The sequence below is a fragment of the Cibotium barometz genome, chromosome 17 (genome assembly GCF_041138505.1).
Source record: "Cibotium barometz isolate CiBa-2024 chromosome 17, ASM4113850v1, whole genome shotgun sequence".
Classification (NCBI taxonomy): domain Eukaryota; kingdom Viridiplantae; phylum Streptophyta; class Polypodiopsida; order Cyatheales; family Cibotiaceae; genus Cibotium; species Cibotium barometz.
The window spans coordinates 38662147-38677441 of record NC_141062.1 but is presented as its reverse complement, the minus strand read 5'-3'; the positions used below and the strand labels follow the sequence as shown (position 1 = coordinate 38677441).

The 15295-nt window shown below is 41.3% G+C and overlaps 1 protein-coding gene across 4 annotated transcripts; it reads right to left on the bottom strand.

Moving 5' to 3' along the window:
• Nucleotides 1-285: 285 nt before the first annotated feature.
• On the bottom strand, nt 286-1986 carry LOC147629980 (uncharacterized). Of its 4 annotated transcripts, none has more exons than XM_086810898.1 (3): nt 1020-1986; nt 716-856; nt 286-607 (listed from the first exon to the last, which is right to left on the bottom strand). In XM_086810898.1, exons 1-2 carry the CDS (start codon nt 1750-1752, stop codon nt 813-815), a joined length of 777 nt encoding a protein of 258 aa, XP_086667024.1. In that variant the 5' UTR covers nt 1753-1986; the 3' UTR covers nt 286-607; nt 716-812. The 4 variants fall into 4 exon arrangements, with proteins under 4 accessions (XP_086667024.1, XP_086667023.1, XP_086667025.1 ...); XM_086810897.1 differs by having other exon boundaries at nt 721-856; XM_086810899.1 differs by having other exon boundaries at nt 721-838.
• Nucleotides 1987-15295: the final 13309 nt, after the last annotated feature.

Here is a 15295-nt window from a genome sequence, read left to right as displayed (position 1 = left end):
ATTGCAGCTTGCTACTCTTTGTGAAAAGGGAAACTCCAGAAGGCTGCTGGGCACAGCCCCCAGACAGTTTCAATGCATGCATCACCTTTCCGGAGACCGTTGTGAAACCTCAAACCACCGTTGCCCGTGTCTAAACTTCATTTCATTTGGCCCTTCTGCTGACTAGTGGTCACAGAAGCATGAAGAAAGCAAACTAGTTATATGTTCAGATGGAAAATAGGAAAGACAGAAGACTGCAATAGGCTGAGGGCAGTTGGAAGTTTGATTGATCCAAAGGAGAATGTCTGCACATAAAGAAAAACAGCACTTTGATTGATCCATAAGAAAATGTTTGTACATAGAAAAAGGAAAAACATAGACACAGGAACACCAGACTGACTTTGCTCTGATTTTGCAGTCTTACTGCAGAGAGCTTATGTAGCTGCATAATAGAAAAACAGCATTGCTTTATCATCATTGCCATTGAATGTAATTTTCAAGCTGAAAATGCTTGATAACAATCACAGAGAAGCTTATGGAACCATTGATGATGAATTTAGCCATCTTCTTCATAGATGAGCCACTTCAGAGTCTCATATGATTCTGAGAGCAGCTTTGGTCACGAAAGCTGAAAAGCCATTGCATTAGACGTTCATTGCACTGTGTGACGGTACTGAGAAATCAAGCAACCCCGGCGAAAAACATTGAAACCTTGAATGTCTGCAAGTAAACAAACCTTACTTTATTGGAAACTGTTGATGCGATTCCCAGCTTCGAAGCGAGCTCTGGAATTCATAGAAAAATGGCCGTCTTTGTCTGTAAGTGGAAGCTCCTCATATCAATGCAGTCGCCAAAACGCCTGCAAAAAACGAGAGTACTGCAAGTAAAAGCTTCCAGCCTGGGTTGAAAGAAAGCACAAAGCAGAGATGAATGCAACGAGTAATGAACTGTTTTCTGCTTCTTGCTCATGAAAAGACTGCAAAGGTTTCTAGCTGATGAAAAAAGCTGCAAAGACTGGTGACTAGAAAGCGTTTTGGAACCTGCTATAGCCTCCGCCATGAAAGCTTGGAAGCTTTTTGAAGCAGAGCTCTCCGAAGGAAGCAGAACAGAGGTGGATTTTTGAGGCGCGGGAGGGGGCCGGTTCTCCGGGAGGGGGACGTCTTCGGAGCCGTAGGAGAAATAGTCGAGGACGCCATCGATGCCGTGAATGGCCACGTGAGAGTCGAGGTAGAGGTTGGGAGCAAGGAGAGGCACACCATCGACGGCGAAGCCGCGGGCGAGAGAGGCGTTCTGCAGTGAAGTGACCACGATTCGCTGGCCAGGAAGCAGAGTTGGGAGGCGGGAGTTGAGAGGCAAGCGGACCAGGTCCTGATAGGAGAGGCGTTGGCAAGCGATATGGTAACGCACCAAGAGAGGATTCAGGCTACAGTTCGGGTTAGGTTTTGCAGAGTTTTGGCTAGCGTTTGAAAAAATCAAGCCAGGGTCTCCGGCAGCCAGGCCACGGTTTGCAGCTCGCAGGCTAGGGTCTCTGTGTTGATTCTGCCTCTGCAACGCCGTGTTTGGAGGGGCAAACAGAGTGAAATTGCGAGGTAGGTCCAGCAGATTGGAGACCTGCAGCGTATCTGCGAAGATGGAGAAGCCCGCATTGCGAAGAGCCTGGGTCGGCGTGACAGTGCCGCTGCCAAAATGCCACTCTGCAGCTTCTGCTGTGAAGAAGGAGAAGGAGAAGAGAAACGCGCAGGATAAGAGAAATACCTGCTGCATCTCCGCCATAGGTAGAGCTCAAGTCAGTCTAGAAAAGCTGGTGCCGCAGGCTCTGCCGTAGCCAGAGAGGCTGATGTCGGTCTGAGAGGCGCTCGCGCAGGTGAAGCCAAATTAGCGCACGGAAAAAGAAATACCGGCTGCATCTCAGAGCTTAAGAAGTTCGGTCTAGTGAGGGGAAGGTGAAAGAGAGCAAAGCCCAGACGATTGCGGCTGATCACCCCCAAGAAAACTAGAATGTTTGGATACGATTATCCTCTTCATTGCTTACACTTGTACAAGCATGAACATCAAGCCTATGATTATGTTCTATGTGAGGATGCTTGTACATCAAGCCTATGATTATGTTCTATGTGAGGAATTGATGGACATCATCACAGATCTCAGATTACATAATAGCAAGGTAGATAATTCCAAATTCATTATCACATTTGAATCTGAGTTACATGTCATTCATCAAGTCATAGAATTTTTGTGCTAGTTTGTATGAGTGAAGTTTTAAAAAAAAACATACATAAAGTATGGCAGGGAGTTGGCACAGTCCTCCCCGAAATTTAATAAACATAGATGAACGTGCCCTTCCCTCATTTCCCAAATAGCACTTTCGATATCAAAAGTAGACCAAAACACCTTCAGTGTTAAAGGCGACTATTAGTCCTACATATTGATTCATGATACAAAACTCATTTTCAAATGTGGTAATAAATTTGTAATTTTCTAATTTGTGAGGTACTTTTGAATCCCCATCGAACATAAGAACAGGCTTCAAGCTCATCGATTGTGGATCGATCTAGCATTATGCTTTCAAATTCATATTCATTCAAGCATTTCAAATATGTTCTACACTACACGAAGTATGCTACCAAGCGATCACACAAAACACAGTAAAAGAATTAAAAAGAAAACAATCTTGTTTTGTAAGCTTCAGAGCATGGAGTGCACCTGGTTTTGATGATGATGATGATGATGATATGTGTGTGTGTGAGAGAGAGAGTTGTGTTTATGCACCAAGACATCTTGGGCATAAACACAAGATATCAAGCTGTCACAATAGCCTCCCGATGCAGGTCATAAAAGCAGCGATAAATACACGTCTCCTGCTAGTGTTCACCATAGCCTTACGCTAAATGCTCTTGTAAATGCCATTACTCTCACAACCTACGATACACCCACAACACACACCATGTGTACTCAGTCCATGGCGACTCCATGCAAGCAGAGCAGATTTTGCATTACAAGTTTGTACGAGCGTTACCTCCACTACGTCTCCTACATTGATAATGTATCTTTGAGACTTACAAAGTTTGTACGAGCGTTACCTCCACTACGTCTCCTACATTGATAATGTATCTTTGAGACTTACAAAGTGTATTACAAAGAAAATGGCACGGAAGTCCACTATCTTGGATAAATAGGAGAAGGGCCATGATGCATGGAATTGCACCAACGTGTGATGCGATCCCCCTTGATAGCTCAGCTCAAAAAGCTAGCCTTGGAAACAACCCACGTCAAGCCTTTACAGATGGCGCCTCTCTCTCCCTCTGTATGTGTGAGCTTTTTGAGCTTTTTGAGCTCAAAAAGCTAGCCTTGGAAACAACCCACATCAAGCCTTTACAGATGGCGCCTCTCTCTCCCTCTGTATGTGTGAGCTTTTTGAGCTATTTTTAGGGAGCTAACTCTTCTAGAGACCACGAAGGCGTAGAGGCTGGGAGACCTGTCTTTTACGGCTCCTGGTTTGCTGCTTACGATAGGAGTGGGCCACTGTTAATTATGCATTGTTTTATGTAGTAGGTGTATCATTGGAGCTATATGGGTACACAGATGCAGATTGGGCAAATAGCATCATCTCAGACAAGAGATCTACCAGTGGATTTATGTTTTCATTGGGGAGTGCTACTATGACATGGAGCAGCAAAAAGCACCCCACACTTGCCTTGTCGAGTACAGAGACAGAGTACAGTGGTAGCATGTGAGATAGCTTGGGATTACATGTGGAAAGGAAGGTTGTCATATATTGTGACAATCTTAGCAGTATACAATTGGCTAGGAACCCAAATTTTCATGCGCGAACGAAACACATTAAAGTACATTACCACTTTATCAGGAAGAGAGTCTTGGGGCAGGCGACATCGACTTGGCCTACGTCAGAAGGATGGAAAATCATACTACCTAGGTTTGGACCTAAGACCAGAAGGTGGTATCACACAAGGAGAAACAAACTGATTACACTTTTGTAGCTTTTATAGAGAATCCAATTGGGACCAGGCCCACAATAAAAATCTGGTCTAAGAAGGGGGATATTTTAGAAAGGCAGACCCCAAGGGGGTGCACTACTAAGGCCATGATGGAAGCTTGCATATTACTGGGGTATCAAATTTTATGGGGGCAGTCTAGTTTTTTGTTGGAAGATGAGAGATGAGCTTTGCCTTGTAATCTTTCAAATGAGGTAAACAGTGAAAAGGTAGAGGAAAGGATTGACGTAAATGACTTACTAGTGTATCTGGCTTTTTCTAGTTAATAAATTTATTTACTATTGGTCCCAAAAAAAAAAAAGAATATGTTGTGTCCGACAGTGGATGATATCATTATCTCATCTAGGCAAATCGGGCAAGGAAGAGTTCAAGACCCATTCTTGAAACAATATGTTGGTGGGATGATATCATTATCTTCCACAAGACATGCTCCCTAGCTGGCTCCATTGGTAAGCTCTTTAATCCACGTGGCACTACACATTGGTGTTGGTATACTTTCTACGTGGCCACTCCCTTAGTTCAAATCGTTGTTGTTTTTACACTCAATCATTTCTTCTCGAGAAAAGCATGCAAATGCAGCAATTGACCTATAGGAAGCTATTCACAAACAAAAATAAAGGTTAATGTTAGTGCATGGTATAAGCCTTGATATTGCCATATCATGGAAGGTTTACTTTGTTTGCAACGACATTGGCCTCTAAATGGAAGGTTTAGTTGTCTCATTGGGAATCGGGATTCATGGTCCAGCTTTGAGATCCACGACATCCCCTCTAATTCCATGGTATACAGTGTTCAAGTGTGGGGGCTTATACAATGTTGGAGCTCAAGCATGAACTAGTACAAGGATCAAAGAAAGCAAATAAGCTCTAGGAACTTTGTGTTCAAAAGAGATGGAGGTCGAGAGAGAGAGAGAGAGAGAGAGAGAGAGAGAGAGAGAGAGAGAGAGAGAGAGAGAGAGAGAGAGAGGAGGGAGGGAGGGAGGGAGGGAGAGAGGGAGAGAGAGAGGGAGAGATAGAGATGGTATCCTTGTACCAACATGTATAGCTGGGTTGTAGGGGCTGCCAGCGTGGACGCCCAAGGTGGTATAGGCTACCAGCATAGAAGATGGGTTGTCAACATGGTATGGGCTACCAAGTTCCAACCTAGATAGCAAGGTGATCAGGGTTTATTTTTGCAAGTTGTGGAACCCTTGGCCTTCAAGAGAATTGAAGAAAAACATTGAACCCTCAATAGAAGGTCAAAGTTAAAAAAATAGCCCTTCTTAAAGAAAGGCAAAAAATAAATAAATAAATTAACCTTTCTTTTTTTGGGACCAATAATAATTATATCCATTACTTCAAAATCAGCTTTACAACCAAACCCAACTGAAAAGAGCTTCTATCCACCAAAAATTACATGACCATATTCAGAAGTCTACATATCAATTTCCATCTATAATCTTCTAACACAAATGAAGACTGTTCCCAAGAGATCTTATAACCCAACTAAATACAAGCTTCCATCATAGCCTTAGTTGTGCATCCTCTAGGAGATTGCTTCTCCAAGACTTTCCCCTTTCTTGTCCAAATTTCGACTGTAGGCCTTGTCTCCACATGATTCTCAATAAAGGCCACAAAGGTGTAATCAACATGCTTTTCTTTAAGGTACACCTCCTTGTTTTAGGACCAAACTTCACCTACTTTGGTTTCAAGTCCAGACCAGAATATCCCTGAAACATAGCAAACACCTGTTAGGCTTCCCTAGTATGCATGAAATTCTCCCAAGGAGGTAGAGAAATCAAGTAATGCCATTTTGCAAATTCTAAACTGAATTATCTTATCTTTATCTATTTTGTTCACATAATATACATACCAACACATATATACACATTTATGCATTACATTAGGAACTCAATGGAGTCTTCTTGGGCCCTTTAATTTGGACGTTTAGTGAAATGCTTAAAATGCTAATCCATCTTTGACCAAGCCTAGAGGCCTAGTCCTAAAAGCATATATTTGATTTTTCACAAAAATAAAAATAGCAATGCCTCTCTCATCGACAAAGGAGAGATCTCTCTCTCTCATCGGCAAAGGTATGCACATGGGCCATACTTTCTCGATAGATATGGCTCTTTAGCACTTGGGAGCAATCAAGGCATGGAGAAATCACATTACCAAGCAAAGGCCGTGTATTTTAAGGGCACTCGCCCCATGGTGGTGGCAAAGTCAAGAGTAATGCGCTCCATGAAATGTTCAACTGGTTCTATCGCGTTCTGGTTGGCAAAAAAAGGCAGAAAACTCGCGGTAATTTGTCTCTTAGGCGTCAAATAATGAAAACTGTTAATGCAAGAAGAACTGAAGGATACAACAGATCAAATGCTAGGGAGAGACTACGGCAGTGGTTGGGTAGCAAGCAAGCGTCGGTGTGGTTCCTCATGGGCTTAAACTCTCTGATTATAATCTTTTTGTGTTTTTAAATTTTCTAAAAGCTTTAAAAAAATATATTTATAGACATATTTAAGTCATTTTTCATTTATAGCCACCACATTTCAATTTCTTCTTTGTGCTCTACTCTCTCTTGCCCTCCCACTCTCTCGCACTCGTACATACCTAGGCCATGCCAGAAGAACAGGAGCAAGACTTGCGGTTTTTCGATCAACTCGGCCCACTACAGCAAAAAGGACAAATCCACTTATAGTAACAGAGCAAGAGGCAAAGGAGATGAGAGAAGAAGAGTGCAGGAAGGAGGCCGAAGAAGCGCAACGCAGGAAGGAAGTTGAAGAAGCAGAGCCTAGTAGAGAAGCAGAAGAAGAGCGGCGTCGAAAAGAAGCCGAGGAAGGTCAAGGGCAACCACCGAAGATTGTTATTGAGGCCGACACCCTAGAACAGCTAGAGGTTATCTTACAGAACAGGGAGGTCGAGCTCTTGTCCTATGGCATCACGAAAGATGCCATTGACAAAGAGTTTGCTCTTGTGAGGGCGGCTTGGGAGACAGAAATGGCATCACGAAAGATACCATTGACAAAGAGTTTGCTCTTGTGAGGGCGGCTTGGGAGACAGAAATGCAAAAGAGACAGCAACCCAAAGAGGACGCAAGGAGGGTAAGCCAAGCACAGCCACAAGCAGCCACAACATCCAGACGTCCAGTCAAGAAGTGTGGCAAAAGAATGGAGGGCAAGTTTCGAGACCAACAAGAAGAGGAAGAGCGTGCACAAAAGAAAAAGAAGTTCAGGTCTGAACGACCACCGTGGGAGAATCAAAGACCACCACCGCCTCCACCGGTTACAAAGAAGAAGAGAAAATGGAGGCCAGGGACAGTCGCGCTACGAGAGATTAGGAAATATTAGAAAAGCACAGATCTTCTCATCCCCAAGGCACCATTCTCTCAACTGGTGAGAGAAACAATGGAAAAATTTACTGACAGGGTTGACCGCATACAGAGCACAGCTCTTGAAGCTCTTCAAGAAGCTGCTAAAGATATTGTAGTTTCTGTTTTTGAAGACTCAGTGCTGGCTATGGTACATGCCAAGAGAGTCACTTTGAAGCCTGTAGATATGTCCCTAGCCCTACGCCTACGTTTAGAGCGTAGCCTTCTACCTCAATAGGCTAACCCACTTTGTAATTCTCCCTACAAAATTTTGTAATGTTCCCAAATTCCTTTGTAGCATTTTCACACATTAATGAAAGCTTTTTGAGTTGTGTTACATTCTTTGTTGAGTCCAATTTTTTTTGTATGCTCAGTGCCAATGAATATTTCATTAAAAAAATATAAAAGCACTATACACACAGGAAAAAACACACACAAACAAACACACACACACACACACACACATATATATATATACACACACACATATATATATACACACATATATATATACATATACAAATATATATACATATACACATATATATGTATATACACACACACACACACACATATATATATATATTTATATATACAAAAAAGGTAGAGCCTATAAAGTCACCTAGAGACCCTTATTAAGGGCCTTATGAGCCTCAAGACCAAAAAAATCAAAAAAAAATGCCATGTGCGCTACGGCGCGTTAATCACCAGTTTGACCAAGTCAAAATGTCGATTTCCGCGCCGTAGCGCACATGGTATTTTTTATTTTTATTTTTTGATATTTTTGGTCTTGTGAGGCTCATAAGGCCCTTTAGGTGCCCTAACAGCCCCAAAATCTTATATATTTATATAAGATATTATATATATATATATATATATATATATATATATATATATATATATCTTATAATAGCCCCAAAATCTTATAATATCTTATGTCTTATATATATATATATATATCCTATATATCTTTTATATATATATATATATATATATCTTATATATATATATATATATATATCTTATATATATATATATATATATTATATATATTATATATATCTTTCAATAGCCCCAAAATCTTATATATATATAGGTACACACACACACACACACACACACACACACACACATATATATGTATATATATACATATATGTACATATATATACATATATGTGAGTGTGTATACATCTATAAATACAACATTTTTCGTACCGCTCTAACCCAATCTTGATTACTTTTTTTAATCACGATCACATTTAAAATGAATCCTAAACAATATTTTCTATGAACACATGAACAAAATCTTGAAATTGCGAGGTTTGAAATGGTATATCACAAGTACACCAGGAAAAATCACAACTTACAATAATGCACAACAAAAAAATTTTATTAAACTTGGAAGAGAAGTTTGCATTACATCTTTTTAATAAGCTCTTGGAAGAGCTCAGGAGAGAGAGTTCTAGAGGTTGGTTTCTGGCCTAAGCTTTGGAATATATCACTCGGCTCATTGATTCCTTGAGCCTGAGAAAGGGCACAATGGCTTAAAACTGAGCCGGGATGCTTGCCTGTAAAGCAATATAAGGCAGCTTCCCTAGCTACCAAAATACATTTATTTATGTTTGAGGCTAAGGGGTTCTCCGACAAGACTGCACTAAGTGCTTTACATTTTAGGAGCTCGGCATAGGCGATCTTTGAATAGTCTAAATGAAAAACCCGCACTATGTCGGCTCTGATGAGGGCAGGTATTTGTGCCAAAGAGATGCATCTCGACCCTCTGACTTTGGCCGCGTTCCTCCTACACGCATAGCAAACTTGTCCACTTCAAAAGCAGTCTGTCAACATGTCAATATAGAAGTTAGGAAGCGTGAAATGATACAACTAAAAATAATTTGCTTTACAACTAAGAAGTTAGGACATACCTCAGTTGCATCGTCACTTGCAACTAGTTGCTCATTTGTCAAGTTTATGCTTCCTTGGTCTTGAGCATCGCCAGCAACCAAGGGCATGTGTGGTTCAAAGGCAGCTACGCTCTCATAGAATTGCACATCTTGCTTTATTTCAACGAGCGCTTTGGCCACTACATCTTCCAAGGAACTGCTACCAATATCGTATGCAAGCGCTTTTGTGAGGTTGTCATCTTCAAAAGAGATTTTCACTTTCCCTTTGTCTTGACCCCCAGCATTCACGGCAATAACAGACAGTGCCTAATCCTCGCGAAACCCGAGTGTCTTGGCAATGTCATCCAAAAAAAAAAAATCTTTCCCATTAATAATGATTGGATGCAAAGACATGATAACAAGGTCTGGGACCTCCTCAAGTACTTCATCGCCCTCTAGAACTAGGTCCGGAACCTCCTCGGGGACATTCTCTTGTAGAGCCACCAATGCCATTGAGGCCTCCCATTGTTCTGTAACATTCTCTTCCTCAGCATGGGCCTCTTGGACCTGCTCCATTAGCTTTGCTTTGCCCTTTTCTTTTTCCTTGCCACTTTCTTTCGCCACACCCTCTTGTAACAGAAGAACCAAAACCATGTCCCAGCTCAGGAAAGAAGTGCCGATGTTGCCCATTTGTAGATCCAAGAGTAAGTCTTCCTCCTCATTCCTGTAGTCCTTTTCTGTGAGGGATTTTAAAAACCTTGATAGGCGTAATCTAAAATTCTTGTCTTCCATGAATATGTACTTGATGAGGTCAACTGGAACCCATAGGCCCTCATCACCCTCAAACATGATGGAGTACGTGCTGATGTGTTCATCCATATACTGAATGACATCTGTAAAAGCATCCGCGTGTAGATGCATTGTTGCACGCACATCAATTGCTCCCTCAAACATAGGGACGATCTCATCAACCCTATGAAGTAACTCAAGCTTTCCTAGCTGTGCAATAAGTGCGTCAAGTAGAGGTGCCATGACTATGAGTGATTGCAAGAAATAGAGATTGTGTGATGCAGAAAGGTGTGCGAAATTGAGAGCAAGTGTTAGGAGAGAACGATAATTGTCAATTGATGAAAATGAGTAAAGTATCGTTTATAAATGGGCGACCTTGTTATAAAATTTTTAAAAACTTTTAAAATTTTTAAGTACCAAAAAATTTTAAAAAAATGGTATGCGAAAGCAAGAACGTATCCTTCCATCGCAAGGTCATTTCTAATTTACTAGTGGCTCAAGCCACAGATGCTTGTGTGACCAACCTTACACTATCACAAAAAAATAAAACTTGCACAAGACAATTGAAAAACCTTAATAAGACAGTGAGGCAAAAAAATTGAAATTGTATTTACTTCAATCCAAGATTACATATCCAGTGGTTATTTGATAGCTACACAGCCAGGGAAAGTAATTTCTCTACAAAGAAAAGATCATTCCTGCCTTTTGCGCACTACTCTACCATTGATTATCAAAGCAAAATCACCACTCAGTGAGAATCGAAGAACTAAGTAGTCACGTAAGTTGGCAAGGTACCAGTCATCATTCACAACAACATCTTCTACATCCCCACCTTGCATGGATATATGTAGCACACCCTGTTCTGTAGAGGTTGTGTCGGAGTCTAACGCCTCCCATTCTCCATTTGTAAGCTTCCATCGCCTGTAAGGAAACGCAATGGACAACTGTTGCTTGGCAATATGGTAGCGCATCACAACCTTCTCAACTATTACTCCGCATCTGATGGTGTCTCCATTGTGTTGAACAACTTTTTTATCCCATGCAAGTGGTAAGAAACAAGTCAGAGCTCTCTCCCCCTTTGCAATCCATAAAGTTGGGGTAGGATGTGTGTCACTTGTACGAAACAGGTACACAAAGAGGTGTAGAGTTATGAAGCAGGTTATGGTTGCTTTGTGAGATCCATATGTGCACTTCATAGCATTTTGCACCTTGCTTTCGATCTGCAAACAAGCCATGGCCCCACTGAAGCATTGTCTGGAATTGGCCATTCAATAGATGTGAGAGTTGGCGTAGGTTCTGGAACTAATTTTCCAGTACCATTTGCTGTCGTGGGAACCACATATGTATCCTCATAGAAGAAGATGTTTCGTGCAAGAAGTTGTGCAGCTGGACACCCTCCAAAGATTAAACTACCAAGCTCCACATGGTATGCTTCAAAGGTTCCTGAAATTGCCTCCATAGGCTCCCACTCACTATAGTTTGAGGGAAAAATATCTACGCAGAGGAACCCAAGAACAATCAAAGCAGTGCTCAGTATACCATTATTAGCACACAATTAATTTAAAAACAAGAATATAAAGTGGTGAAATGACTTACAATTTGCAGGAAATCGTTGACGTTGGTCATGGTCTCCTAGTTTCAGCTCTGTTGCCTTGTAAACATGTTGGACCTTGGCTAGCTTTTTTCCATCACGATCTTGTTTGAGCTCCAATATCCGCCCTTTCCAATGGTGACTTTGTATATCAACGTATTGCTTTGACACCTTGTGGGTTCCTCTTGTATAATTTTCCATTTTTAGTTCTAGGTAGTGGACCCATAGCATCAATTCCCCATTTTTCAAATGGACCACTTGCAATGACTAATTGGCGTGGACCATGTAGTAGCAACCTCTTATTACCATTGACTTGGCAGTTATGACAGCTCTTACACCAATGTTGGACATCCACATGTAAGCTTGGCCAAACATACCCAGCAAGCAAAATCTTTTTCACAGTTAGTTCTTGAGCAAAATGGCCATCCACTTCTCGTACTGTTTGATGTTCCAATGCCCATCCTCATCTTGACCACTGCTACAAGAGAGAGATTGAATACTGATCGGAGGCCTTCGAGCTCTAGAAGAAGAAGACATCAGATGTATATATTAGGGAGATTATAAACCTTGATGGCAAAGGAAAATAGAATGGTGAGAGAAAAACTTAGACTAGGGAGATGTACAAAAGAGAAGGAGTTGTAGAGCAAGTTCCAAGGGCTTGGCTGTGCTATTACTGCACTTTGAAAGAGGATATTAGAGGGGGTGAGAGGAGACAATGAGTAAGATTATGAGAGCCAAAGCATCTGCAACTCAAGCTTCCATAGCTTGGCTCTGCTGTTACACTCTGTAAAAGGAGGTTGGACAAGGTAGAAGGATGAAGTAAGGAAATGTAAGTGAGGATCAAACTTCCATAGCTTCTGAGAGGAGGTTGCAGATCAAGCTTCCATAGCTAAGCTCTGCTGTTACACTCTGTAAAAGGAGGTTGGACAAGGAAGAAGGATGAAGTAAGGAAATGTAAGTGAGGATCAAACTTCCATAGCTTCTGAGAGGAGGTTGCAGATCAAGCTTCCACAGCTAAGCTCTGCTGTTACACTCTGTAAAAGGAGGTTGGACAAGGAAGAAGGATGAAGGAAGGAAATGTAAGTGAGGATCAAACTTCCATAGCTTCTAAGAGGAGGTTGCAGATCAAGCTTCCATAGCTATAGATCTAGGTTTCTGAGTGAAGAGAGAGGTAGATCAAGAGGTAGATAGCTAAAAGAAGTAGTCTAGAGAGTGAAAAACGCCCTGCTACGAGAAAGGGGGAAGAGAGAGCGTTTTGGAGGGAACGTGGGAGAGAGGAATAGTGGAAAGTGAAGGGGAATGTGCATAGAATGCATGGGAACTCGTTTTTGGGCCTCTATCACTTTAGAGACCTTACTTAATGATGGCTACAGGCTGCAGCTATTCTTTTCTATAAAAAATAGGGAAAAAATTCATATACTTAAAAAAAATTTGAGTTTTAGTTGATTTTAAAAATTAAAAAAGAGCCTATTTAGCCTATTATTCTAAGTTTGACCACTACCTTCTAGGCTCTTACAAACCATTGGTTTCAGTCCACATATAATCTCCCTATTTGTCTATTTCTTAATCACCTCCATTAGGCAATGGCAAATTAAAGGGCCCAAAAAGACTCTATTGAGTTCCTAATGGCTCTGTCATATCCAACCCAAGAGAAGTTCCATTCTAGAAGACAATACAGTTCCTAGTATTCCATATTTCCCACAGACAACAAAACCAGATATTAGATCAGCAACCCCATCTCTCTGACTATCTATTTTCCTAAAATCCAGTCCCCCCACTGACCTTGTATTATTATGCTAAACCCATTTACCAATTCTGCCCTATGCCCCTCTAATGGTTAGACAATCCCAAAAGGCATGCTTCACATCTTCCATGGTAGTCTTGCATACTTGGGACAATACCCACTAGTAAAATTTCTCTCCCCATTAGCTTAATCCCAATAGGCAAGGCCCACATACATATCCTCCATAGGAAAACCTCATATTTGAGAGGAATGCAACATTCCCATATAGCTTTCCATCTCTTCCTCCAGCTACCAGTACTCCAACTCACCCTCCATATTTTATTGCAATATTCTACATTTATCTTATTCTTCCTTAATTCTTTATACAAGTGCCTAGTTGTCCCTCTAAGCAATTTAGCCCCATTGAACCAAGCCCAATCCTTGATTCATCAAATGATGTAGAAGTCCACTCCAATTGAACATGAACAAGTACCTGTCTCACTAGTTCTCCTTCCCTTGGAGAAAAGCCCATCTGTTCAAACTCTTTCCACCCCACTGTTGCCCAGTCCCAGCAATCTGCCAACCTCATTAACCCTTTATTGTTCAATGTTTTAGCAGAGCAGACATCCTGAAGAGCTAAGGGGGGGTTAAATTTGTGAGACCACCATAACCCCAAACTAAGCATGGAATTCCCTGAAGCTCTATAGCACCCATACCAAATCATTAGATCCAAAGCCTCCTTCCATTTACTGCATAACTTCTTACACAATGGGGAGCCTATAACTTTTAAAGGAGCATAAGAAAACACTTTATCCTTCCATCCTAAACCCTACCACATGCCTTTAGATTGTACAAAAGACTCCTCAAATAACTCCCTTACCATTATAGTCCATAGTTCTTCCTGTTTGCAAACATATAGGGAGGAGCAGAGCAATCCTCTGACTACAGCTTGAGAGGGTACATGCAAGATACCAATGCCACCTTTAGCCTTAGGTAAACACAGCTTGTCCCAGGCAAGCCAAGCTGGAGTTCTCCTGCTAGCTTTCCCATTCCTCCACAAAAAGTCTCTTATAGGACCCAAAATCTTCTTCCAGTGGCATTTCCCAAACTCTAACATAGGACACAAAAAACATGATATAGGCATTAAGTACAGTGTTACAAATTACTATCCTATCATGAAAAGGAATTCTAATGCCCTCCCACTTCTTCAACTTCACAATAAATCTATCTAGGTCCCAATCAATAAATATCTTGTTTGTGATCCTACCCCAAATGGAACCCCTCGATGCCTGACAATATGTCCTTTCCTACCCCAAATGGAACCCCTCGATGCCTGACAATATGTCCTTTCCTAATGACCTCGCATCCCCACCTCTCTAGTTCAAAGTCATTGTCCTCAGTTAGGCTTATGATCCTAGATTTATGAATGTTACATCTGGACCCAGATGCATCTGCAAATTCTTGAATAATAGATAGATCATGTCTCATATTGTTATTATCAACTTTCAGAAATAGCAATGAGTCATCAACAAAGCATTGAATCACCAATTATTCACCATTTCTCAACTTCAATCCAATTACTCTACCTTTTGTATACGCATCTTCCAAGGCCACAGTCAAAGGATGAGATGCAATAGCAAACAATATGGGAGCAAGGGGTAGCCCCACCTAACAGACCTATTGATTTCAAATCCCCCCACCACTCTCCCATTCAACAGTACATTAGATTGTCCTCCCCATGTAAGAGTATAAATACAAGTAGCCATCTTAGTCCCAAACCCTAGTTTCTCCATTACCCTTACAACAAAAGACCAATGGACTCTATCATAAGCCTTCTCCAGATCCAGTTGTAAGATTATACATTTCTACTGAGTTTTTAGGGTCACATCTCTCCCAAGCATGGTTGCATAGATGTTGTCATATAATGACCTGCCCTTTAAAAAACCATATTGCCTTTTACCTACGAATTAAA

Excerpts from the sequence above, each read along its gene's own strand:
- LOC147629980 (XM_086810896.1), bottom strand. The coding sequence starts at position 1,752 with ATGGCGGAGATGCAGCAGGTATTTCTCTTATCCTGCGCGTTTCTCTTC. Across the intron at positions 857-1,019 it reads CATGGCGGAGGCTATAGCAG|TACTCTCGTTTTTTGCAGGC; the intron begins GTTCCAAAACGC and ends TTTTACTTGCAG.